This window comes from Colletotrichum chrysophilum (genome assembly GCF_026319265.1).
Source record: "Colletotrichum chrysophilum strain AFK26 chromosome Unknown scaffold_46, whole genome shotgun sequence".
Lineage (NCBI taxonomy): Eukaryota > Fungi > Ascomycota > Sordariomycetes > Glomerellales > Glomerellaceae > Colletotrichum > Colletotrichum chrysophilum.
In genome coordinates this window covers 104,934-130,262 of record NW_026517333.1, presented here as the reverse complement: position 1 = coordinate 130,262, position 25,329 = coordinate 104,934, and the positions used below count along the sequence as shown (strand labels likewise).

The following is a 25,329-nucleotide window of genomic DNA, read 5'->3' as shown; positions in this document are numbered from 1 at the left end:
CCTTTTGGCGACAAAGGGAGCTGACGGGATAATTGGCACTGCAGGGCCCAAAGCTGCCAACGAGTCACTCAATGCCGTCTACCCTGCGACAGCATCGCATTCGGGTCGATGCGCACGATAGCCAGGCGATACCGTCAGTAACAGGTACGCCGTGGCCCACAGGTTCAGCAACTGTCAACTGAAGGCCTGGGGGTTCCATAAGACAAGCTTTTCGCTTACGGTGGCTGCGATGAACTTGCGGGGCTTGGCCTGGATGCTTCATCAAACTAGAACCGAACCCTTGGTGCTTGCTGTTCCTCACAAGGCTTGCCGCTTGCGCGAGCTCAAATGTCTTGAAAGTCCGAGCACACACCGTATGTTGAAAATTCTGCAAGATGCTCTATGGCCTTCTCGTTCCGGTTGTCGGCAACCTAACCGTTCAATTGCCCGCGCATAGAACACGTCCATCACCATCTCATCATCGAGGCAATTAACGCACAACGACCCAGGCGTACCACCCGGCAACGCGAGGGGTTCGGGAGCACGGGGCTGCCGATAGAAAGGAGACATGGGGACTTGAATATCCCACCGGGACTTAATATACTGGTCGTGTTCAAACGACCAGTGACTGAATCAGTCTTCGTCCATGGTTCATAATGCTTCAATGAGCACCCACTGAACGATCTAGAAGGTAAAGCGTCATTGACATTAGCAAGTTAGACTAGATTCTAGATCCACGCAATATATCATACATGAAGCTCTGCAAATTGCGATCAGAGCGAACTGCAGGAACATCCGCGTGCTCAACGTTGTATATATACCTGGACCAGCGGTCTTGCCTGACCATCGTCCCGTCTTTAATCTGCACCTTCAACCCCAGATCCCCTCTCCCGCCCGACACAAGCCACAAAATCACACCTTCAATAACCCACCACACCCAGCCACAATGAAGTTCCAGCCCCTCCTCTTCCTCGCCCTCGGCGCAACCACCGCCCCAGCCCCAGCCGACGCCGGCCCCACAGTCCCGGCTCGACGCCTCCTCTGCTCCGGCCTCTGGACCGGCAACGACCTCGGCTGGGGCGACATCAAGTGGGCGATGCAGAACCGCCGCGACGAGCTGCAGCTCAAGGCGGGCTGGTGGAACGAGGCGAACGCCGACTGCCGCAGCACCGACGGCAGGGACATTGCGCAGAAGGGCATCTGGATCACGTACAACCACCAGCGCGACGACAAGGCCGAGACGGCGCTCAAGTACAACGAAAAGATTGTCTGCACGCCGCAAAGCTCGTGGCGCCTTAAGTGCAACCCTTCCGGCTGAGCATGTGAGTCTCGGTAGGCGGGTTGGATGCAGTCAGTATTGAGGCCGGAAGTTTTGCAGGGACTTTGAGAAGCGGTGTCTGGTGTCAGTGGAGGCGACATGTTGGAGGAACGGATCGGTTGGCAGGATTGTTTTTCTTTTGTTAGAACACTTCCGTTCTAAAACCTCTTTATACCCAGATATTCCTCAAACATGTTCTCATTATACGATTTGCCATTGCCCTGGTAAAGAGGCCATCACAAATTTCAAAACACCCAAGCCCATCATGACCCTTCCCCAGTCGGCGCACCACCCTTCCCCCACCCCAACCTGAACTCGCCTTTCACCGAACAGCCGCAGGGTGAACCAATACCGTAAGACACAAAGATTCCCCTCGGCTCCGCGCGTTCCTCCGGCTCGTCCTCCGGGTTACTGGGGACAATCACCCACTCCCGCTCCTCATCTTCCACCTTCTTAGCACCCTTTCTCGTTGTCATCGCAGCGGCAGACTTCTCGTCGGCGGCGTCGGTCTCTGTTGGCTTCTCGTCGATAGAGCCATTATCTTCGGTCAAGGGCTCGGTGGAAGACTGGGTCCGGCCGAAGGAGAAGGTCAACCCTGTTGACGACCGTCAGCAATCCCGTTCCAATGACTTCGAGGTGATGGTCTAAACTTACTCGGCGGGGCTTTATACGTGCCACCCTGCTGAGCCATCTCCGCTCGGCAAGTCGATGCAAGACTGTGGGATGAAAAGTCTCCAAGCTATCGGGCGGATGCTCGGGGGCTTGATACTTCTTCAATACTCTGGATGCAGCGGGCGTCGGAGGCAGGCGTGCGGCACGGAGTGGCGAATGCTGGTTGGCAAGCAGTGGTAGCCAATCACGGAGATAAACATGTCAACAGCTTGCGTACCAAGCCCGTCAGATCATCTGCGGGTTTGGATCTTTTATCCGCGTTCACATGACCAGAGTGTGACGCAGACTTTGCAATTACGCACTGCGTCTGAGGTAATCAGTGCCATGCCTGAATGTCTTTTGAAGTCATACCGAATGGGGCAACCTGCTGCATTTCCTCAATGGAAATGACACTATTTGAAGATTTAGTGGTTAAGGATGTTTGGATTTGATATGGTCGTCGACTTTCATTCCATTACTCTAGCAAAAGATAAACTCCAACACGCCCTTTGACTATTACAGAGAAGATCATGGTGTAGGTATATGTCCTATCCGTCCATTGAGAAAAGAAAGACGAAAAGAGGTTCTCCCATGTCCAAAGCTAGTCGTTCCTCAAGCAAAATAAGAAGAAGTTGAAAGGAGAATCAGTGTTTCAGTACATCTCAGGTTTCGTGAGTCACGTCTGCCCCCCTGTCCTTCGCGCTCGATCGCGATCGGTCGAAATGCCGCTTCCACCGCAACCACCACCCACCAGGCTGGCGGACTGCAAGGTTCTCACTGTCGGTGGCAGTTGTGTTAGGACGTCGGAAGAGGGGCCCGTTGCCGCCCCACGGATAGGCCTTGTTGGATGGCAGAGTGAAGTCGCTGACTGTGGTAGTCGGCACCACCGGGCCATCGGGCTCGAACATGGTGGTACTGTCTCCCTCGGCTGAGACCGAAGTCTTGGTCGTTGATGTGATGAGAGTCGTGGCGGTGTTGCTGGAAGTTCCTGGAACATTTGTCAGTTTACTGGCCTTTGTGGAGGAACAGGCTCAGACTTACTGTTTGTAGCTCCGGTTGAGGACTTTGTAAAGGTCGTATTCTGCCACTTGGACGTGCAGGTTGGCATGGATGAGACTAGAACACTTTTGGTAATAACTTGAGTCACTGTGCCACTGGTTACGGTGACCGTATGGCATGGTGTTGAAGACCCCGTCGGCCCTGTTGAGTTGGTGGCAGTGGCAGGAGTAGTCGAAGACCCAGTGGAAGGGTAGACTAGCGAAGACGACGACGACAAAGATGGCAGCGACGAGAATGTTGAGTTCGGCAACTGGCTGAAGGGAACGCTAGGAATCACAGTGCCAGGTGGAGGACCAGTCCCTGTGGCAGTAGGCACAAGGGTGCCGTTTGAAGTTGGGAACGGCGGCGTCAATGTTGCAGACCGCAAGACTGTAAGGGTTTGCGTGGTGCGGCGGTCGGCTCTTGTGATTGTCAATGTCGAAGCGACCGCGCCTGATGGTGCACTGGAGATCAACGTAACAGTTACGTTGCCAGTCGATACTGGGATTATGGTGACATTGCCAGCAGGGAATGGCGGCGTCGTTGCCGTGGCGTTGAGACCGCTCGATGTCTCTGGGGGCTCAGTTGTGAAGAAAACAGTTCCAGATCCTTCTGGAGGTGCGGTTCCTGTAGGTCCTGCCGTCGACGTTCGATTCCGAGTTGGGAACGGTGGCTCTGTGGTCGGAGTTGGTAGACCTGTGATGGTACCACTACCAGCTGAAGTCCCGCCAGTCAACGTGGGTATTGCTGTGCCACCTGTGCCTGGGATCGTACCCGTTATGCTGCCCAAGGTAGACGGAGATGAAGTAGAGTTCGTGACCGGGAATGGAGGCAGCGACGAGGAGATGGTAGAGTTGGTACTGGAAGTACCTGCCGTCAATGTCGATATTACCGTGGTGCCTGTTCCAGAGATAGTAATGATTGTGTTCGCTGGACGAGAGGAGTTCACCGACGGGAAGGGTGGTAAGGAAGGTGATGGTCTCGTAGAATTGGCAGTAGAAGAGGTTCCGGTCAGAGTGGGATCGGCGGTGACCCCGGTTCCTGAAATTGTTGAAGTTGCATTGCCCGTGGTAACAGCAGATGTTGCGTTCACACTTGGGAAGGGTGGCCTAGGCACCGTTGAAACTGCGATCGTAGCGATAGGTGAAGACCCTGTTCCTACAGGTGTAACAAGGGTCGACATGACTGTGGAAAGCCAGATGCTAGACGTATTGACCCCAGTCGGGAAGGGAATGACAGAAGAATTGCCGGTTGGAAACGGAGGACTGGCGGTGATAGAAGACCCTCCCGCGGTATTACTGAAAGTCGCATTCGACGTTGACGTATTCATAATTGTCCCGTTGACCGGAGAGGCAGTCGCGCTCTGTTGAGAGCTCAACGTAGAGTTCGCACTTGGCCAAAGAGTGATGGCGGTTGCTGACCCCGTTGCGGTTGATGCACCAGTGCCTGTAATGTTGCCAGTGGGAACACCCGAGGTGTGATTTGTCCACGTGAAGACCCTGGAGGGACTTGAGAACCCCGTACCAACAATTATGGAGGATGTAATTACCGGGATGGAAACGGTTCCTGTGAGGGATATCGTGGTTGAGTTGAACGCAGGCCATGGTGCTGTGGGAGTGGGGCGTGAAGACGCTGCAGTCCCAGTTGTCGTGAGAATTGTTCCCGTTCCCGTTCCTGTTCCTCTGGGTATGGTCGTAGAATTGGAAACAGGCCAAGGGGGCACGAAAACCACAGACGTAGACGTCGCTGGATCCGCAGATCGACTCGTCCCCGTCCAAGTAGCATTAGCGCTGGCCGAGAGCGTTGAGTTGGGGGACAGCGAAAGAGTCGGGTCGGTCCCTGATATGACTGGCGAGGAGGTCAAAGTACTGTTCCAAGGTGAAGTTGACGAGGGCTCAGGCTCTTCAGTGATGGAGGCAATGGTGCCACTCGGCCAGATGATGGGGCTGGAGTTGGCGGGGAAAGGAGGCACGGCAGTAGGGCTTGTTGGAAAGGCCGATGCCGTATTCGACACTGTAGAAATGAGGACTGTGTCTTTAGTAGAGATGGTGATCGTCGAATTGGGGAACGGGAAGGGAACGTCTGTTTCTGTGGGAGATGCAGAACCTGACGGTAAACCGGAGACACCAGACGGCACTACCGTGACTGGTCCCGTGGTCGAGCCCTGGACGGTTGATGTTGCAGATGGGCTCGTCGAGTTTGAAGCCCGGGTCGTGGTACCAGACGTCCATGCTGGAGGGATCGGGATGTCAGATATGGACATGGAGTTCCCTGAGGTGGTAGATTGGGACACTCCGGAAGACGTTGGCGAGGCATTGGCAGACGAGTTCCAAGTCGACCATGGGGACTCAACTGGTTGCGTCAAAGTCGGGCCAGCTGGGAACGATGTGTTGAAAAACGAACTTGGCAAGACTGAGGTCCCAGGCGCGGTACCAGTTGCGGTTACTGACGAGTTGGACGCAGTGAACGGCGGTACCAGAGTAGCAGACTTTGAACCGGATACTGTCGAGGAAGCAGTTGCAGTGCCATTACTGTTGGCAGAGGAACCCACTGATGTTGCAGACGAGATTGAAGAGCTCACGGCCGGAGACGGCGCAAGAGTGGTGGTGTTCCACGTCCCCCTTGAGCTTGAGCTTGAGCTCGTGAATGTCTCCGAGGCTGTTGCGAGGGTACCCGACTCAGTATCTGTTGTGTTTGGTGATGAGATAGCGCCGGATGACCTAGTTGACGATGAAGAGTCGCCTGAGGAGGCGGAACTAGGTGGGTAGGTGGTGGCGGTATCCGAAGAGACGGAAGATGATGCAGAGGTAGCAGTAACACTGGCAGAAGCAGGGTAAGAGTAACTAGATGTCCCGCTCGCGGTTGTCGCCGTGCTGGCACCTGTTGAGTATTCTTCTAGGTGGGAGTTAGTCAACCGCGCACATTCTCCTGAACAGAGGAACGAACCATCGGTGGTAGTGGCACCATACTGTTTCGTCGACGACTCCTCGCCATAGGTCGTTGGAGGAGGCGGAGGAGGGCCCGAGTAGCCATAGTTGTAGCTGAGAAAATCATCAGAGTGTTGAGGGTCGCGAGCATGGTGCTCCAGGTTGTGGAGGACCGCGGACTGGACCTCGTCCTGCTGGCCATGGACCTCAAGAGGGGAAGCCGCGGTGCCGCCCACCAAAGACGGGAGCAGCCCAGAAACCGACGCGATGCCGGCGATGAGATTCGAGACTCTCATGTCGACGAGCTGACGATAGATCAGATCCTTCCGCTTTTGGTCGGACGGGGAGGAGGGCTAACCTGGCAGTCGCGTTCGAGGGCTTGCCGGCTGCTCTTGCTTGTAGATGCGGATAGAATGAGTGAAAGCCTTTGGTAGGAGAAACGAACGTTGACAACCTTAGCACTCGGGTTCGAGTGGGAAGAAGGAGGTTGTAAAAGGGGAGAAGGAAGGAGAGGCGGGGTCGAGGGGGAGTTGGAAGTAAGGTCAGTGGGTATGAACCGCGGGGGTAGAGCACATATAGACAGAGGTCGCGACATATTCGATGGAGAGACGCCCTCGTGCGAAGGATACACTGCTTTTTCCACACAGTTTCTAACGAAAGTCACTCTTTTGCTCTTCTCAAGAGAGTCATCAGTCACACATTGCGTCCCAGGAGGGCACGTCTTCCGCACTTGATCGTGCCCGCTCCGGCCTTACATCATGCGCCTGGTTCCGACTCGTCCTAGAAACAGTTAAGTCGGTTTATACAAGTCCCACTCTGAGATGGAAGATACACTGTGGTCGTATGCTAGCGATCCAGGGAAGCTATACACGGTTGGATCGGATGGAGCGGGGTGGATTCCGGCTTGCTCGGTCACGATAGCACAACGTTCCTTTCAACTGAGCTGCTGGCATCGGTGAGCTTGCCGGTAGCAGCACTAGCCATAGCGGGCAACGGCCTCGGTCGATCCCCATCGCCACCCGTCCCAGCAAGCAAAGATCCGATGATGAAGCTAGAGGTGCTTCGCGATGAGGCCTCGCTTGCGATCCTCCACCACTGTCTATACATCTCCTGAATTGTCTTCGCCAGAGCGCACAACTGAATCTCCGGTGCGAGACACTCTGCTCCGAGAAGCCCATCTGGTCGCCGTCTGTTGAGCTTGCCGTGATAAAAGAAGCGACCACGATCCGAGTCTCGTTTTCTTCTCATGTTCAATGCATCGTCACATCCACTATCAGTCACCACGCACAGCGTGACATGACGCTCAACACCAAAGGGTGTCGTATCTCCCATAGTCGCACTTGCGGTAGCATGTTGATAACGGATGCACGTCCAACGGAGCTGAGGCATGGCCCCAACGGGCTCTCCGGACCTGAATTCAGGGGCCTTCCTCTTCCGGTCTTCTTGGGTGACAGACGGGACGGTATGTGGACGGTGTTCAGTTGAAGATCGCGCAGCCTGTGGGTATCCGTGTACTGCCAAACGAGATTGCTTGTGCCTGAGCAGTGTGTGACAAGGCCGATGTCCTCAGTGCGGGGGCTCGCGGTGTCTCGTCTCAGGATCGATTAGTGTCCGTTCCAGCAACTAAAGTCATTTATCTCTTGGTGTCGCTCCGTCTTGCTTCTACTCAAGACAGCTGCTTGTGTAAGAATCATTACTGAGTGGCAGCCACGCAATAGAGGCCTCTGGGACACGCGAAGGGACCCTCTAGGACTGCGAGACAAGACGCGGAGGCCCAGATTAGTGCGCGGAAGTCATCTCTCAATCTTTGCTGTCATTCGTAAAGTTCCAAATCGTCATTAACAATTATTTCATGCGCTGCTCTCGAAATTTCCATGTACCTTTCCCAAAGACCTACCTTAGGACGCCAAACCGAATTCCATCATCTAATGCACGCAAAGGCCGTCTCTCTCATTGCCCCCCAACTGTCCCTGAGATCTCGCCGCGAAAGACCCGCGAGCCGAGTTCGATAAGGGAACACAAGATTCAAGACTGCTGTCAAGATGCCGTGGTACCATTACCCGAAGAAACGAGGGGGGCCCGCATCGTTTGGGTGCCAAGTTGAAGCACGTCCTCGGCCGGTGCAGTTGAGATCGGCTCCACAATGCTGTGCTTCGTCGCCTACTCGGCATTCTTGGCCGTCTCGCGAAGAGTGGGAGCCGTGCCGTCGGTCATGGACGTGTTCTTGGCCTCGATATCGGCAGCCCACAGAGCAGCACCAACTAGCGACAGTTGTCAGTGACGTTCGGCAGGAGCTTCGAGCATACCTACCCGTGTTTGTGAATGTAAAGAAGATGCTGACGAAGGGGATCATCTCCAGCGCAGTTGCCACGAGGCCGAAACTGTACCATGCTAGTCAGTACGCCGTATAGCGGACGCGCAAATAGACCAATCTCACGCCGTGTAAGGTCCAGTGTGTCTCTTGAGCCAGTCGGCCCTCCGGGAAGCGGACCAGTTCTTTAGTTGGAAGTACTAGACAAGGGAAGTCAGACAGGAGCGTGCGGGTGGAGTCGATCAGGAGATACGTACGCGTCCATGGACACTGTGGCCCCGGCTGCGGGCTATGATGTGTTAGCTTGGCTATACCACGACTGGTTCCGTCGACATACCCTGGAGAAGAATGAAGATTCCCGTTCCCACGATGGGGATGAAGTTCAGGGGCAGGTAGACTAGGTAGCGGATGAGAGCCTTCGGGCTGAACCTCTCGAACGGGCTCTTGAGAATCTTTCCCAGCTTCTGCATCGGGTCAGAGCCAGGGCGGACCTGTCTTCCCTCCTTCACGATGCCATCCTCGTCTCTCGAGAGCAAGGTGCCATCAAAGGTATCCAAAAGCGCCTCTTGCAATAGGTACGATCGTGAGACGAAGTTGATGATTGTCGAGCTCTCGTTCAGGATCAACAGCACGGTGGTGAAGACCGCCAGAGGACCGTTGACGAAGACGAGGATAGCAAGCTGTGGCACGTAGGTGAAGACGAACATGCCGGTCACAACACCGGCGGACAGGAGGATGTAGGCCCCGATGCGCGACATCAGAGGCTTCCATAGCGCTCGGTGCGTTGCGAAGTAGATGATGCCTTTGATGGGATACAGGTACGACTTGCTCTTGGCAGCGTCGGCAACGAGACCTCTCGCCTTGTCGTAGTCCTCCTGCCTGTTACACGTTGGTCAGCGTTCGTCGGACGTTCATGGAAGTTCAGGGGTGGCACATACAGGACCTCCTGGGCTTTGGCCTGCACCGAGTTGGCCACTCGTCGGTTGCGGCTGTTGGAACCGGAAGCTTGCCCTTCGGCGACAGTCTGTTGGTCGGCCATGGTGATGAGCGATGTGCGGGGTCGATGTCGGGTTGCGGTTCTCGGGGTGGCGTTGATGTCGTAAAAAGAGATCGCGAGAGCAGCTGGGGAAAGTGACTGCTAGGAAAAAGTGGCATAGGCCGGCGGCCAGCTTTTATTTGGTCGTGGCAATCGCGATCTGGCTGTCGCGCAGCTAATGTACCTCAGCTGAGCTACCGGAGCTAGAGCTCCCTGGCGTGCCAGCCAGTGATGGCTCTATGACGTCGTGGTGTGGCTCAAGCTAGGCCTAGAACCTGCTATGTGCGAAGTGTGGCGTCCAAGGCTTGGCGTGCGCCAAACCAGAATACGCAGCTTCCAGGCGTGAAGGAGAAGTCCATTGTAGTAAACTCTTCATGCATCCGAAGACGAAGGAAATCATTTTTCCCCAATTATGTTCTTATTGAAGATCTCGGCAGCGAATTGGTACCCAGCATTGCCGGGTTGCTGTGCTGCTGCGCCACTACAGCCACATATTACGCCACATGGGGGGTGGTGACACGGCGATGGCATAGGGGTTTAAGGGGTTTAATTCATTTAGTCAAAGCCATCGTGAGTTTGTGACACGCCACCAAACATGCCCACGATCTATAGCCAACTCCCTTGCGCTCCATCACGACCATTACTCTTGACCACTGTCCGTGGTCTCTGTTGTCGTCGCCGTCGTCGTCCATCCCTGCCATCGTCATCCCCAAGCTTCTGTTCTCCGTGAGAGGGGTCTTGCCTCCTCCACGAAATCCATTCGTGGAGCTCACTCATTTCCAACGTTCCCACCGGCGTGGCCTAGCATTCTAAGGACATCTTGCACCTGATCGTCCGATAGACGTGCGACAGGTGCGGGCTCTCCTGGCACAACCGCGTCGAAGAATGCCTCTCCCAAGCGGTTGATGGCCTCATTCAGAGCAGCCGTCAGACGGGACACCTCGCCGATGGCCTCTATAACACGCGCGAATCGGTCTGGGTTAGCCATAGCAGCAGCGGGTGCCGGCGTTGCATGCCGAGAGACGGCGAGGGCGCCGGCAATACCGCCGGGGTCCAAGACGGCTGAACCAGCCGGGACGGACTCAGCCGGACCTGCGCTAGGTAGAACGGGATTCTGGCGACTGACGGGGCGAGGGATGGGGGCGGCTGCGGGGTTCGATGCGGAGGTCTTCGAAGAGACCCTGTCTTTGCCTGCCGAGCGAAAGGCCTTGAGTGTCTCGGCGGGGTACAGGGCGGACCGAGAGTAGTTCACGGTAGGCACGGAGCGTCGAGGACGAGTATCAGCCTCGCTGGGTAAGGAGCCGGCGCGGACGTCGTGTTCGTGGGCATCATCGCTGTCGCTATCATCGTCCTTATCATCGTTCTTCTCGAGACGGCTGTAGTAATTCTCGGTGCCAGACTGGACAGCTGCAAGGGCGCGCACTACAGCGCTGGTATCCTTCTTGAGAGTCAGCAAATGCGTTCACTTGGGTTGAGAAGAGACTTACGTCGGGGCTAATCTCCGCGTCGGGATGAAGCTGGCGCAACTCCAAGATTGCGCGACGACGAGCGATGACATGTTGGGCGCGGAGCCACTGCGACGCAGGGATCTAGCACTTGGTCAGTACGTGTGCTGGATGGCAATGTTGAAGGTGCTACTGACAATAAGGCACTTTCCCAACTTCACGCACCGCTCACACCTGTCTGGGCGGGGAGTCAGCAACAAGTGGCAAGAGCGGAAAGAGAGACCGACCTTCTCCAGAAGCTCCGCTGCATGTGAAATCAAGCTCCTGGCACTCTTGCCCGCGTTTGTTCTTGGATTTTCCGGCGTACCACTTCAAGCACCGGAGACACCAGCGAGTCTCGATATCGGTAGCAAGTGCAGGGCCAAAGTGTGATGAGACCATCACGTCGGAAGGCACAGGGTGTCTGGAAAGATGCTGCTATGTGGTGAGCAGAAGCGGAACGGCAAAAGAGGAGGGCCAGGAGGGAGAAGAGGATGGACGAAGCAGAAGAGGAGGGCAAGGAAGGTGAATAGGATGGACGAAGGAGAAGAAGATAGACGAGGACACCGGGGAGACCAAGCGAGGGTGGCTGCCTCGAGGCCGCAGGGTCGACTTGTTTTGGTTTTTTCGATATGATGCCTTGAAGGTGGGACAAAGGAGGGAAGCACACGTTCGGAACAAGCTGAGACCGGCAGCGACGAAAGACTCTTGAGAATACATACACTCTATTCGCGATTTGGTTCTCGGCGAGTACACCCAATTCATATAGCCCGTATGCCTAGCTAGGTACCGATCCTGACATTGGCGACAAGGAGTCAACGACGAAGTTGCTCCTCTGCTAGGTCCACTACCAGGCTGCCTGGTTCACCTTTATTTTCTCCGACAGTTCCACTCCACTGCCCGATCCGCAAGCCAGCGATTATTAACCATCTCTCTGTCTCAGCATTCGAAGCACCCCCAAAATCTGTTCGTCCCCTGATCTCTCAGGCGGGACACCTCCAGATGCCATGATAGCGAACACGGCCTCGCCCAGCCGAGTGTGCGCATCCTTCAGCTCCCCCGAAATCCTCGAAACCTCCCCGGCAGCCTCGCGAGCGGCGCCATCTGCGTGATGACCAGTCTGTCTCAGCAGTTGGGAAACGCCCGGCGCCTCGTTGTTCGGTACATTGGGGCCTAGTCCGAAGTACTGCAGAGCCGCGGTTGCAAAGCGCTTGTCGGCTTCGGGCTTGATGGCAGTGAGCCTGGCCACCTTCTTGACAGCATTGCTAGCAGCCTGGAGAAGTTGCTCGGTACCGTCAGGTACCGCAGGCGACCTCCCTTGAACTCGAGGGCCGACGCTGGCTCGGGGACGATTCTGCAGGTCATCATCAGCGTGCGTGTTCGCGCTGACTCGCTCTTGCTGGCCGTGTTCGTCGCGTACCGTCTCAGGCTCAGAAGCGTGGAAGTCGTCGTACAGAATGCTGGAGGCGTAACGGCGAGGGCGCTTTCGGCGTGGGGGAGCATCGTCTTCATCTTCAGAGTCTTCAACGTGCTCCGAATCGCGCCTCTCGCTGTCTTTATAGTATTCTCGGGTACGGTCTCTGACGATCTTGAAGTCGGCCTTCAGAGCCCGACGGTCCTGCGAGGCAATCGTTAGTTATAGCGACGTGCTAAGCAGCTCACAACAAGGGTACTTACTGCAGCACTAACGTCTCTCATCGGGTTCTTCTTTTCAAAATCGACCATGGCTCGACGGCGAGCAATGATTTCTCGGGCGAGCTTCCACACAGAATCCGGAATCTGGGAATGTTATCAGGAATTGTACCAGTAGGAGCCGAAGGTTCCTCACTGTCAGACACGTGTGCTTTGCTGTTGGGGGACATCGCGCACACTTTTCGTCGGGGCCTGCGAGGATGTGAGCTTGTGGCTGCTTCACGGAGACCCAGGGAGATCAGCGGCGCGCCTACCTCCGACTGCTCCTGAGCATGCGAAGTCGACGTCTTGACAGAACTGTCCACGGTTGCCCTTGAACTCGCCTGCATACCATCCCAAGCACCGGAGACACCAGCGAACTTCATCAGGCACGGCAGCAAGGGCCGCTTCGGAGACGGAAGTTTCGGGCATCGTGGACGTTGTGTGGTTGTCGGGGGAAATGGGTTTGCGAGACCCTCGGTGGCGGCCTGAGGAGTATGGGGTCGCGGGTAGGTAGCCGGCAGGCGCTCGTCCGGTGGGGCTCTCTGTGAAGTCCCAATTGGAAAGAACGGGAAAGAACGAAGTCCCAGTTGGGAGGAAGGATTGTTGTCGGCAGCCTCCAGACGAAGCTTCGAGAAGTTGGGTGCAGCGAGAGACTGGTAGCATCTCTCGAACCAGCGACCAGAAATTTCAGATAGAAAGCAAGAGATAAGCGTCAATGCGTTTTCTGAATCTGGCACATGCCTTTCTTGTTTGCTCATTCAGCACAGGCCAAACATGCGTGTGCAGCAGCTACCCGACCAACAAACAACCCCAGCACAAAGCTGTTGTCTTGCTGCTCTCCGTCTCACCTCTGGCCTGCTTTGGGACAGGGGAATAAATTAAGAATGCAGAGATATCGGGAAGTCTCACTTGGTCTATGGATCTTCTTCATTGAAATGATTAGGTATTCACATCCAACTAGGCCCTGTCAAGTCTACAGCAAACGACCTCTGCACCTGCGTCGACACCACCATACGCACTCCCATTGAAAATTGGGCTCGTCCGGTCTCGTACAGAGCATCGTAGTATATCAATTAATCAAAGCCAACCAGATTGCCTCCAAAAGATCGCCGTAGCTGCTCGACAGAGGCAGCCCGGTGATGCGCCGGCGATAAGTGGGTCCATCGGATCGGAGTCGGCGCCGACACGGAGAATTGGCCGGAAGGGACTCAAATGCGCATGATATGTGCTTTACGGTCCGAAAGTGCATCTTTAAAGACCAGGTCATACCCTATAACTAGCTAATTCTGGTTTTGACAGTGGTTCAACAGGCTGAATACATCACAGGGGCACTGGATTATGCGGATGGTCAGCATAAACGGGGACAACAGAGATGACAGCCATGCTAGTTATATTGTATTCCTCTCGTCAGCCAGAGGTGTTTGACACAGTATGAATGTTTCTATCACTTTGTACCCAGTCTCCTAACCCAGCCCGTTGTCTTGAAGAGTTCGTCTACCGCGACATACGAGCATCGGCACGTACCGCCCCGTAATGCTTCAAGAACCGGCCCCACATCGGCGCATAATCCTTTCTCACATGCATCGTCTCCGGGTCCTTCTGCTCTCTGACGCTTCTCGCAATGGGCCACAGTACTCGACTCGCGCCGTCCTCCCATCCAATCGGTCTTTCGCCACCGCGCGCGTCCTCGTACTCAGGCGCAGCGCTCATGTATCCGGGGTCCGCGGTGTTCATGGCCACCTTGTGCTTCTTCCAGGCCGTGGCCGCCTCGGTCTCGGTGATCATGTTGAGCCCGGCTTTGGACATGTTGGTGTGCACGTGGTGGCCCCTCTTGGCTGAACTGTTGCGGTCCGTCTCGAAGATGCCCTCTCTCGATGACACGTTGACGATGTGCCCGTCTTGCATGCCGGGCAACAGCTCGCGGATCAGGATGAGGGGCACGAAGGTGTTGACGCTGTGTGCTGTGATAACGTCTTCGTACGGGATGTCGGAGAGAGACTGGACCCAAGAAGACGGCCCTGGAGGCAAAGAGATTTGCGTATTCGACATAGGCGTCTCTATGACAGCGGAGTCCGTTAGCGACGATGCCTCAAGAAGTTTCATATCCTGGCCAGAAATCCCCGGCAGAGTCGCGCCACCACGAACCCGCGCGGTATATCCGCTGCGCACAACAACCTGGTTGACAGCATCTGGCGCCCCCGATTGCTCGAGTAGCTCCTTCTCTCGTGTAGTAGCGATCTGCTCCTTGTTGATAGGATCAGTAAGAGTCTGCGCGGCGTTGTTGATCAAGATGTCGAGCCTCCGGTCTTCCTTGCGCAGTATCACCTTCGTCGCCTCGACCAGTGCGAAGGCGTCTTTTGCCGCTCTGAAATCTGCCCCGACGATCCTGAGCCGGTCTTTCCAGTCCTCAAAGTCGAGCTCCTTTTGGTAGCGCGAGAAGGCGTCCTCCGGGTACCGCGACGAGGCGATGACGAATGCGCCGCAGCGGAGCAGGCGAAGAGCTGTATGGAAGCCCAAGTTGATGCGCGCGCCGGTCACTAGCGCCGTCTTTTGCAACAGCCAAAGGTGTCCCGGCATCGAATATGCTCTCTCGACTAGATTGAAATCGCCGCATGCAACGCACATCGATCCCAGTGTCTTGTGCCGCTGCTCCTGGCTGAGCGACCTGCTGCAGACATAACACAATTGTCGTTGCGGAATCTGGTTCTGGTATCTCTGAACATCTTCGCTTTTCAGCCCATCTGCGGCCTCCTTCTGCTGAGGCTTCTTGAGGCGATCCTTGATGGACTTGATCATGCTATTGTATCGCCACCCAGCTATTTGGCGGTCCCATGTTTGACCCTATCCCTCAGGCCAGATGCATCTGGCCACCTCTACAGCCCTTGTTGAGGGCCACTTGGGCATATAAAGGGCGGTGAGACTCGGGAGCCCTGCCGTCTCTGTTCCCTTTGACTGGTCGTGCTTTGACAGGTCGTGGTCGGCTTGCAGTTGCCTAGCCACCTCCTCCACGGGCGCGTTGTCGATGAAATCTCGAAAGTCGGATAGCTCAAGTAACATCTCTGTTTTCGGTGGTGTCGTCTTCCCGTAGGTATTCATGTCAATACCCCTCCGGGAACGGTTGTAGTATCTCGAAGGATACTTCTGAAAGTCTTCTGCCCAGGTGACGTTGTGGGATTCGATCCATTTGACGCAGCGCAGGAAAGAATCCAGCCATGCAATCTCCTTTGTGGTTGCGGGGAAGAAGTTTCCGTACTTCCTGGAATCTGTGCTGACCTTCCACCGATCCCTCGTGACTACCCGCTGGAAGTCAATATAGTCCTGTTCGTATACCGAAGACCATGCGCGAGGGAAGCTGCCCTCGTAGGTGTCTATGGAGTCGATGCCTTCCGCAGCTGTGCGAAAATCCTTTCGAAGGTCCGCAGGAATCATGGTGGCTATCTTCCTCTCCATCCTTTTGTCCTTGGACTCTTTGTCGTCCTCGTCCCTCGTCGGCAAACGCATATTCTCAAAGAACACGGAGAATATCCGAAAGCAGACGTCGTGAGGCACCAATACTGGATGATGATACATCATGTACGACTTGGACTTCTTCCACGTCCGAGCTCGGCCGCGGAGCTCTCTCGGGATATGTAGCGGGTTCTTTACGCCGTAGTATCCAGACTTCGAAGACATCAGATAACCTGGATACATTTCGAATAATTCGGCAAGATGCCGAAGCTCAGATGACCTGGCTTCTTTCAATCGCCGATGGCCGCTGAAAAGATGTGGCAGCAGCTCGATACACTCCTCCACGGTCTTCATACGTGACCCTTCAGGTCGCTCCTTGGGTACGCCGTCCGTGGGGTAGTAGTTCGACAGGTCTATATGGTCGGGAGTGAACTGGCACACGGCCCTGAGGCTGACGTTCCTTGAATTTCGCTGATTCCCGAAGAAGTTCTCGTCCCAGAGGATCGCGTTATTGAAGATGGTCTCGAGGTCTTTCTCGAGCTTCTCCATGAACTCCAACCCGGTGGTCTTTCTCTTCTTGAAGTCGTAGCACATATAGTTCATCTCTGGTAACCGAAAACGGCTGCTCACGACCCTCCGGTCAGTGATCAACAACGATAGCTGGTTGAAGGCCACCCAAAGCTTGGACAGGCGGCCGAGGTCCACATCTCGCAGGCTCGACCAGGCGGCGCTTCTACTGATCGCGGCCTTCAAAGCCGAGCCACCATCGTCAATACCGTTCTCGGCGGCAAGGAGATCAAGGACCCTGTCAAGAGGTAGGACGTCGATGATTTCCAGGACGAGCTCAACGGCAGTCCCCGAGAGGCGGCGAGCAGTGCGCGTTAAGCTGGGTGGGATGGGTTGGTTCATGTTGGACTGCATTTTGGACTGACTGTATGGTGAACGAATCTGCATGTGCACTGAAGCTACTGTAGCATAATAACTTGAACAAAATGAATTGGGCGCTGTTGGGCAGATTATTATAGTAGCCAGGCTTCGGAGATCTGTCTGTGACTCAGCGGTCGGTCGTAAGGGTCGTGGGTATATGGGGTATATGGCCATAAGGGTGTATCTAGTGACAAGCAGACAATTTCCAGAGCAAAGAGGTAACGACGACAGCAATAACAACCGACGGCGACGAAGATAAACATACACATACACAAGCCCACAAGGAAATGAGTCGCTCTAGCATGGGAGAACTAGGTGGTCTATTTCCTTGAGCGTGACCAAAGATTCAAAGTTGCGCCAGCAAAGGTTTCTAGGTAATGAGAGTGATGATTCTAAACGACTCCTCCCCTTCGCCGCCTCTATCCCTCGTTGGCCTTCTGCATCCCCAGTCTTCAATGTCGAATTGTGTAACGCTATGCCATTCGGCCTTCTTCACAGCTATACATAACATCCAATTTAACTAAACTATTGGATAGATGGTGTACTTTTGATGGCATAGATGGACAAACAGTTATTTTGCAAACCACAGCTTGCGACTACCCTACTGTCCATCTTCCAAACTAATTGAGGTTAAGCTCCACCTTCGTTATCTCCCTTGTTAGCACCCAACCCGCTCATTTCGTGGATGAATGCGTACCCTTATGAACAATTAACTCCTTCCGTCTTAGATTGAGCCCAAAATGAGTGTTCTGTTTTAAATTAGGTGATTTGATAGTAGGACCAAGCATGGGGATAGTAGGGTAAGTGAGATGATATGTTGCTTCAGCCTCCTTTTCGTTGATGCATCCTCTCCTGGAAGTTCTGTGCAAACCACACACCCTTGCGTCTCACCGCTTAAGCTTCGTCTAATTCATATTGATAATTCAAGTCTGGGTCACACTGCCGCGCATGATGAACATGCTCAAGAACTAACTTAACGAGTGCCAAAGACTCCTACTCTGAAAGACGCGCCTCAGTGATACCAGCCGCCAGGTATTCCTGAAGAAGGACGAACGGCGGGCCCTGCTGGGGCGATGGCTCCGGCAGATCTCCAACCCGAAATGCAGCCCAGATTCGTCCGTATTGACGTCCAAAACATGGCCGTTGGTCTTCTTCACGGTCCGAGAGTGTCCAATCATACTTGCTCCAAATGATGCAGGTTTTGTTGCTTGGCGCAGGCAAGTTGAGTTCCCTGACGATGCGATCAACCAGCTGAGCGGCCTTCCACCGGAACGTAATTGCGTCTGCGATATCCATTGTGCCTAACGATTCATTCGTCTGTATCGCACGCCGGAGCATTCCGCGCATGAGCGGTCCGAAGCCTCTGTCCCAGCTGCCAGGGCAGGTTTGCAGAAAGAGTGTCGCCATCGTCACCATACGGTCGTGGCACTTGGGGCAAGAAGCCGGGACCATTCTGGAATCTTCGTGGTCGAAGAAGTCTTTGCTAAGCCGTGGGTGGTCGCATTTTATCTCAACGAGGTCATTCATCGTCTCCGCTTCTGAGAACACCTCCGGGCTAGAGTCGTCTTGCGCATCCATGATGTAATGATGCCTTGATATAGTTGCGTGTCGTGAGTCGGGTTTAAACTGAACGACAGACTAACGAGTCTTGATAATTCATTTCTGTGAGAAGTTTTGCTACGTTGTCTCCAGTTTACTTTTCATCAATAGGAGAAAGCTGGCGGCCATCAATGCCGATCAAGTCACCCGGAGGGGCTGTGAACCACTGCATTTCTGAAGTCTATCTTTTCCACCGCACTGTTTCAAAGGCTCTCCCATTAAGTTTCTTCTCAAACTATGTTTCTATGAACTAAGGATTGTCTTGCCATTCTTGCTTGCTTGTACTGTATGGGCGGACATGGGACTCGTGGGGAGGACTATTTGTCTCTGTCATCCGCATTGTACAAACTTACCTCAATTTCTGCCCTGTGTTGTACTTGATATTTGTAGTACCCTTGGGCTCCCTTAGGCAATACGCACGATTCAATGACAATACTCGCCTCCCTAACAAGCTTTGCTCACTTGCAGTTTCGTCAATTTCTTAGTATGCCGCCCGAGCGACGCTGCTACAGCCCGAGTACTCCAAGTGAGGGCCATGTTTGGACACATTATGGCAGTCTACAGCACAAATTTGCGGGACTAAAACGATGCCGGATTGCTGACTCCATGACCTTGGTTGAATCAGACTTGACTTCCCTTGCGCAATAGTCAAATCCTTAGGCAACATTTCAAGCTCATCAGAGTTGCCATCTCCCTAGGTGTCTGCTGAGAGTACAGCAGCGGCCGCGTCGTAAGAATTCAACCATCACCAGACCGATTTCACATTCAATCCCGGTAGGGCCTACTCCCGCTGCTGACGGAAAGCCTCACCCGCAGACTCCACAGCAAAACAAATGCCAAGACATGACACATAATCGTCGTGTCATGATGTCTACGACAACCACAAGCAATATCTTCAAGCCGCCGATCACGTTTCGGGTGCGTCGCAATGCATGCGCGCCTTTCGCCCTCCGAAGAAGTCTAAGCGCCATTACGACCTTCCTTACCTTCCGGTACGGCCGGCAATGTCATCTGATGTTTCCGCAAGACACATCCACCAAGACAGGGCAGCCATCAAGAAGCAAGGAGCCAACGGCTTTAACGACAGAAGTTCTCTAGGGGTTCATGACGGCTTTCGTTTGGGTCTGGAACAAGGCTGTGGGGTGCCTTTGGGCAGGATCAGGCTGAAATGGTCAAGACTAATCCGCGTTGGACGGACCAAAGGGGAGGAAAGGGTTCTGTGTAACGGGGGGACAGGGGCTATCGTTTCTTTTCGAGCAGGCTGGGAGAAGGCGGCGCGACTGTCTCTCGCTCGCCTCGTCTTGCCAACCGCCGCCGGGGCGGCTTCGGCCGGAAAGTCCCAACAGCGAGAGATTCGACGGCCGAAAGATGGTGGCGAAAAGGAAACTATTGACGAGGCTGGACTATCACCTCTGTGGAGGTGAGCCGATTGTGATGTGTGTGGTCATACAATTCAGGCACAGCCGACAAGGACAGAAAAAAAAAAAAAAAGAACAAGCGAAGGGATATTTTCGTCTTCGTTCATGCTCATGTCGGTCTCTTCTTCGGTGGAATCTTTGGGCATGCAGAACACACCCTGGACCATCAACCCGTCAAGTCAGTCTCGGCCCTGCGAGAACAAGCCCATCAAATCTAATCTTTTCTTTCCCATTTTGACTTTATGTGTGTTTTCCTCATTGAAAAGGGGGGTGAAGGGTGTCGTCGTTTGTTGCGACTTGCCGCCCGGTATTGCCGCCAGCAGCCGTCGTCGCCGTGAAGATTACGGACTCCGGCCTTGCGCGCGCGCGGCAAGCGGGCCAAGGTGGACGAGAGATTGAGGGACAGATACAGGTATGAGTTGGCAGCGCAGATGACACGCCCCCCAACGGAGAGGGGACCACGTGCTCGTTGCTTTTCTGGAAACCTTCTCGATGGGACGGGGTTACATCGGGATTGGGGCCTGAATTGATGTCTGCCTTAACCATTGCTTTTTCCTGTTCCTCTTCTGGAGAGGGAACCAGAGAGAAAGAGAGAGTCAGGACTGAAGGGTGTAGGTTCCGTCATGGCTTGAAGACCGAAGCACTGTGAGAAGGGGACAACGGCCGGTGGAATTGAATGAAGACAGGTTTCTGACGCATGCGATGTCGTCAGACGGGTAGATGCAGCGGAGGATCGATACAGACTGGGCTCTGGAGGCGAACGAGCAATACCTACTTACGGACAGGACACACACTTTTCTCTCGGCGTGCCGTCTGATGTTACAGCGGGCCTGAATGGCTGTCTTGGTTTGATCTTCAGTTCATCCGATGTTGGTTGGGAACGCCGTTCCGAAGAATACGCGCTGCCCGGTCTCGTCTTTTCCCCTCTTCGTCTACTTACACAGCTACGGTAGCATTCTACCCCAAGTGGCATCCTCATCCTTTCGTCTTGGGTGTCGTTTTGCTAGCCGAGTCTTCAGAGATATTGCGAATGCAGGTAACCGGCGGTATTTCATGCGCAGCTGGTGTGGTTGATCTTGTGGTCCAGATCGACATGGGGGGTCTTTTTCTCTGTGTGGGCGCCGCGCGGACTTTCATGCGGCGTGCTGACGGGCTGCAGAGAGACGAGGCTTCTAACCAACCACACGATCTTACACAGTGCAGTCACCCCAATGCAAGCCGCCGAAAGCCACGTTTGGGGGCAGGCTACCACGCGCGTTGTAAATCTCCGGTTGTAGATTTGCTGGGTTGGAAGTGATGAAATCTCACATCGTCTCTCATCTGGTCATATTCCCGGCTCGTCGTCGACAAACAATGCGGCACGCGCCCGGGGTTTCCGATCGAGAAAAACCTCCGACGTGGGAAGAAGTTTTCCCATCGGCGGTAGCGAATTCCTCCGTGAGAAGTGACGAGGTTGAGGACACCCCCGGCACACGGGTGGGATGGACGTGATGGATGGACGGAGCATCGTACCCGCGGTGGGTTTTGCCGGCCGCGTGAAGATCGCGAGATCGCAAGATGCGAAGAGGAGGAGTTTGGTGGTGGGAACGCCCACCCAGCACCCAGTGCGTCAGCGAGACGAGAGAGCCACACACACGAACGCACAGATGCAGGAAAAGTGATCTGTCTCTCCCTCGGGGATGGGGTTCTTGTTCTTTGGGGGGAAAAGTAATCGGCAGACCCTTGTCAAACGACAGGGATGGTATCCCGGCGAAAGGGAGGGGAGCAGATCGAGAGGTGGACTCCGATCCTTGAATGTACCCAACCGCAGCACGCAAACATTGCTTTTTCCTTTCGCTTTTGCGAACACAAATCTTCTCTTCTTCTCTTTGGCTTGGAGGATTTTCCCTTTTGGCACCGCATGGGCAACTCACAGACTCCTTCAGAGGGAGGAATTTCTCTCTTACCCAAACAGGGTCACCGTTTCGGATCTTGGGCGGCCTGGGGCTGAACGAGACGTCTGGGCTCACACATGTCTGCTATCCCGTGACCTGAACCCGGGACGATCACCCTGCTCCATCGTAGAGAAGGGGGGCGGCAAATAGCGCCATCCGAGACTTTTAACCTTTGAGACAATTTCGCTTCTCGAGCGCACTTGTTGGCGCCGTGTCTGGGCTTGAGGCAGGCAAGGGATGATGAGGCTCTATGAGATGGCGTCGAGGGGCGGGGCGTTTGATGGTGCGCGAAAGTGTCCCAGCCATGCGGAGATCACGACTCGAACAGGAGTCAGGGCAAAGAGGTTTGAGAAGCTGCTGCGGGCCCTTTCGCTCGCGGCCGGCGACTCCCGTCGACGGCGTCGCTGCTAGAGGCATGTAGGGATATACCACAAGGATCGGGGAGGCCAGACGAGGTGGTTAGAGTTTGTGATAAGAAACGATGGAGAGAGGCAGATCGAAGTTTGGGATCGCAGCCCGTGGACGGGTAGTTGCAGCCGGGTAGATTTCGTTAGGGGCCGCGCCGTCCGCCCGTTCGATGGCTGAGATGACATCTGGCGGTGACAGCAGCCAGGAGTCATGGATGGGAGAAACGGGTATTCCGGGAGCGGGTACGTCCGTAGATGGCGCGTATTTGTTGCGTTTTTTGTCGACGGGATCATCTTTGGCGAGGACTTGATGTCTGTGGGCGAAACCCGCGGTTTCGAGGTTGCATGCGGTTGATCCCGTCCGGCTTACGAGAGGTGGAATAAGCAAACGGCCGGGGGGGGGGGGGGGGGGGGGGGGTTGAAGTGAGGGAAGGGGAAGGGGGAGAAAGAAACAAAGACTTTGACTGATGGCAGAAACTCAAAAGACGTTGAAGGCGTGGCATTTCTTGACTGACATGTTCGAGTCGTACGTAACGCAACGGCACGCCCACCTGTCCCGGGAACGATCCACATGGACCACACGGGATGACACGGGAGGGCGAATCGAGAAGCGGTGAAACCGAGACGAGGGTGCGAAGGATGAATAGAGTACCGCTTCCAGACTTTCTTTCTGTGGAAGAACGAGAGGAATCGAGATTTGCTGTGTTTGGAAGTGTCGAAGGGTTCGCTTGCTCTCTGCTCAGGGGCCGGGGTTCACGGGGAAGGACGCGGAGCATGGGGTCGTGGTCGGCAGTGGTACACGTGTTTGGCGGTAGGGCAGCGCAGGCTTCGTTTTCTGGCGAGGAATCCAGCACTATGTCGCAATGGGCCGCCATTGACGGCCTTCCTTGCGTCTTGGAAAGCGTTTTGGCAGAGACGAATCTTTGACTTATCGCCGGGGGAGGGATCATGGGATGCCCGCGGAATGGCCATCCTTGCTCCCGAGGACCCTTACTGCTCTTGGCGGTGTTCGCCATCGTGTTTCCCCCTTGCCGAATCGCTTGCCTGTTTGAGACGGAGGATGAGAGATATCGAGAGATGAGGAAGCCTGGGAGGAATCATAACTTGAGGGTGACGGAGTGTGGGATGAGCCGGAGAACGATGTAGATTGAGAGGTGGTGATGCTTCATGCCCGGCTTCGGTCAGTGACACCCACCATGAGGTCAAGAGGAAACCGGTGAGCACCTCACATCCATGCGGCCAAGAGACCGCCACCATTTTTTGATTATTCTATCTAACTACCTACCTAAGCTATGGCTATGGGCGACCTACGGACGGCTTACACCAAGACCTGTTAACCGGGACATCTCCTATGCAACCACCCGCAGACTCCAACCAACCAGCCCCTCCTCCACAACACCACCTTCCCCAAACCATCCCCTTTGCCGAAAAAACGATATCAGATACGATGATTAAACCTTGTAAGTGAGAGCCTCGCGCACTAGCCGAGCGATTAAAACCTTTCCACCGGGTAAAGAAGGGAAAGCAAGCCAGATCCTCCCAAGATACCGCAACGGGTACCCGCGCTGGTCCCAGCCCAAAACATTACATCCTCCTCTTGATGCATGTTCCTAAACAAGATGTTCTCCGATCCCGTGCACCACTCCCGCTAGTCTCCCCCCTTCCCCACACAGTCCCGATTGCCTTCCCCTCAAGACACAGACGAAGCCCGTCGCCGCATGCCGTCAGGCCGATGCGTCTTGACGCACCCCTCGCACCCAGGACTGAACACGTCGGGCAGCCTCTCGAACAGGTCGGCGCGGTAGACGTACCACTCGCGATAAAACTTCCACTCCTCGAGGAACTCGGCCCAGTAGACGAGCCGCTCGACCAGCCAGCTGTCGCGCAGGCGGTCGCGGACCCACTCGGCCGACTTCTCCTCGCGGCCGGCGTACGTGCGGAGCACCTCCGGGCGGAGATCCGCGGCGCGCTCGGCCGTGTGGTAGACGAACTCGGCCCGGCGCCCGCGCGCGGTGAAGTAGGGCACCGAGCCCCACTCCACCACGGCGCGGGAGCCCGTCAGCGAGACCACGCGCACTGTGCAGCAGATGCACTTCGCCTGCGCGAGGAAGTCGCGGAGCACGGTCGAGGCTTTGGGGGTGCTGGTCCGAGGGTGGAGCTGCATGGTTGCTTGCTGCGCCGTTGGTGGTGCTGCTGGTGATGCGATGCGATGCGATGCGATGCTACTGTTGGCGTTGCCGCCGTGGACGATGGCTTGGAGGAGCTGCGGGAAGCGGCATCGTTAGTCTGGCCGGCTGCCTGCGTCGACGACGGTAGGATGATTGTGGGATATCAGAGTATGCGGTGTAGGAAAAGGCAAGGCTCACGAGGGTGTTGTCGATGGTCTGGCGTCATCAACACGATCGTATCCAGATTCGTCCGTGAACTTGGCAAAGGGGTACGGATACTGTGTACTGCGGTACAGAACACGCGAGCGAGCGAATGTATCTCAAAGTGTCCAATCCAAGACCGGTTTGTTCTTTTTCCTTTCTCCCGTCCCTCTCGTTGCTTTCCCTTTCCCCCTTCAGGCCTGACGAGCTCCGATCCCAATCCCAAATCTCGACCACGCGAGGATCCTGACTGCTGGTTCGCTCTAGGCTGGCTGCGGACTAAGGCTGGCCTTGCAGCGGAAGCGCGACGGGAGGAGCAAATCCTTGACACGAGAGGAGAAGCTGGATGTGGTTTGTTGTCTTTGATCCAAAGGGAGAGGACGGACGGCGGCGGATGGGCGAGGCTAAGGTCGGAGGGACGGAACCCATGCTTTCCCATGCAAGGATCGGGAAGCCCAAGTCAATTGTTCATTTATAGGGGCCTCTTTTTGCTTCTCCCTATGGCTATTCTCGTTACCCCAGCTCTGGCTCTGCATGCCTTGCTTCCCCATGATGTCTCACTCGCCTTGGCAGCGAGGCCCTGGTTCCTCTGGCGGGGCCCGCAATGATGCAGTCCCTCATCTGGGTGGCTTTATTCTTTATTTTTCTGAGCCGTCATAATGATGAAGGAGGGTGGCATGCGTGTCTTGAAGACTTTGTAGCAAGAGCCGAGGAACCAGACAGACAGAGAGCCAGGAAAAACGAAAAATCGGAGAGAGCAAGGAGCCTGGTGGTGGTGGTGTCGTCCCCTCGCTTCATGCTATCGTTGCC

General features: G+C 55.1%; 9 protein-coding genes across 9 annotated transcripts; 1 reads left to right on the top strand and 8 right to left on the bottom strand.

Moving 5' to 3' along the window:
* Positions 1 to 925: 925 nt before the first annotated feature.
* COL26b_006314 (uncharacterized protein) lies at positions 926 to 1,297 on the top strand (the record flags this gene model as incomplete). Its single annotated transcript, XM_053179137.1, has 1 exon — positions 926 to 1,297. One exon carries the CDS (start codon positions 926 to 928, stop codon positions 1,295 to 1,297), a length of 372 nt encoding a protein of 123 aa, XP_053036894.1.
* Positions 1,298 to 1,560: 263 nt separating this feature from the next.
* On the bottom strand, positions 1,561 to 1,988 carry COL26b_006313 (uncharacterized protein; the record flags this gene model as incomplete). The annotated part of the gene is made up of 2 exons (XM_053179136.1): positions 1,561 to 1,892; positions 1,952 to 1,988. The coding sequence occupies 2 exons, from the start codon at positions 1,986 to 1,988 to the stop codon at positions 1,561 to 1,563; spliced, it is 369 nt and encodes a 122-aa protein (XP_053036893.1).
* A 622-nt stretch (positions 1,989 to 2,610) lies between these two features.
* On the bottom strand, positions 2,611 to 3,126 carry COL26b_006312 (uncharacterized protein; the record flags this gene model as incomplete). The annotated part of the gene is made up of 2 exons (XM_053179135.1): positions 2,611 to 2,926; positions 2,990 to 3,126. 2 exons carry the CDS (start codon positions 3,124 to 3,126, stop codon positions 2,611 to 2,613), a joined length of 453 nt encoding a protein of 150 aa, XP_053036892.1.
* Positions 3,127 to 8,073: 4,947 nt separating this feature from the next.
* On the bottom strand, positions 8,074 to 9,263 carry COL26b_006311 (uncharacterized protein; the record flags this gene model as incomplete). The annotated part of the gene is made up of 6 exons (XM_053179134.1): positions 8,074 to 8,174; positions 8,224 to 8,294; positions 8,351 to 8,424; positions 8,482 to 8,513; positions 8,562 to 9,103; positions 9,163 to 9,263. 6 exons carry the CDS (start codon positions 9,261 to 9,263, stop codon positions 8,074 to 8,076), a joined length of 921 nt encoding a protein of 306 aa, XP_053036891.1.
* A 766-nt stretch (positions 9,264 to 10,029) lies between these two features.
* COL26b_006310 (uncharacterized protein) lies at positions 10,030 to 10,818 on the bottom strand (the record flags this gene model as incomplete). Its single annotated transcript, XM_053179133.1, has 2 exons — positions 10,030 to 10,690; positions 10,748 to 10,818. The coding sequence occupies 2 exons, from the start codon at positions 10,816 to 10,818 to the stop codon at positions 10,030 to 10,032; spliced, it is 732 nt and encodes a 243-aa protein (XP_053036890.1).
* Positions 10,819 to 11,666: 848 nt separating this feature from the next.
* Positions 11,667 to 12,847, bottom strand: COL26b_006309 (uncharacterized protein; the record flags this gene model as incomplete). Its single annotated transcript, XM_053179132.1, has 4 exons — positions 11,667 to 12,362; positions 12,422 to 12,523; positions 12,573 to 12,628; positions 12,691 to 12,847. The coding sequence occupies 4 exons, from the start codon at positions 12,845 to 12,847 to the stop codon at positions 11,667 to 11,669; spliced, it is 1,011 nt and encodes a 336-aa protein (XP_053036889.1).
* Positions 12,848 to 13,912: 1,065 nt separating this feature from the next.
* COL26b_006308 (uncharacterized protein) lies at positions 13,913 to 15,214 on the bottom strand (the record flags this gene model as incomplete). Its single annotated transcript, XM_053179131.1, has 1 exon — positions 13,913 to 15,214. One exon carries the CDS (start codon positions 15,212 to 15,214, stop codon positions 13,913 to 13,915), a length of 1,302 nt encoding a protein of 433 aa, XP_053036888.1.
* Positions 15,215 to 15,259: 45 nt separating this feature from the next.
* COL26b_006307 (uncharacterized protein) lies at positions 15,260 to 16,786 on the bottom strand (the record flags this gene model as incomplete). The annotated part of the gene is made up of 1 exon (XM_053179130.1): positions 15,260 to 16,786. One exon carries the CDS (start codon positions 16,784 to 16,786, stop codon positions 15,260 to 15,262), a length of 1,527 nt encoding a protein of 508 aa, XP_053036887.1.
* Positions 16,787 to 23,840: 7,054 nt separating this feature from the next.
* COL26b_006306 (uncharacterized protein) lies at positions 23,841 to 24,314 on the bottom strand (the record flags this gene model as incomplete). The annotated part of the gene is made up of 1 exon (XM_053179129.1): positions 23,841 to 24,314. One exon carries the CDS (start codon positions 24,312 to 24,314, stop codon positions 23,841 to 23,843), a length of 474 nt encoding a protein of 157 aa, XP_053036886.1.
* Between the last annotated feature and the right edge of the window lie 1,015 nt (positions 24,315 to 25,329).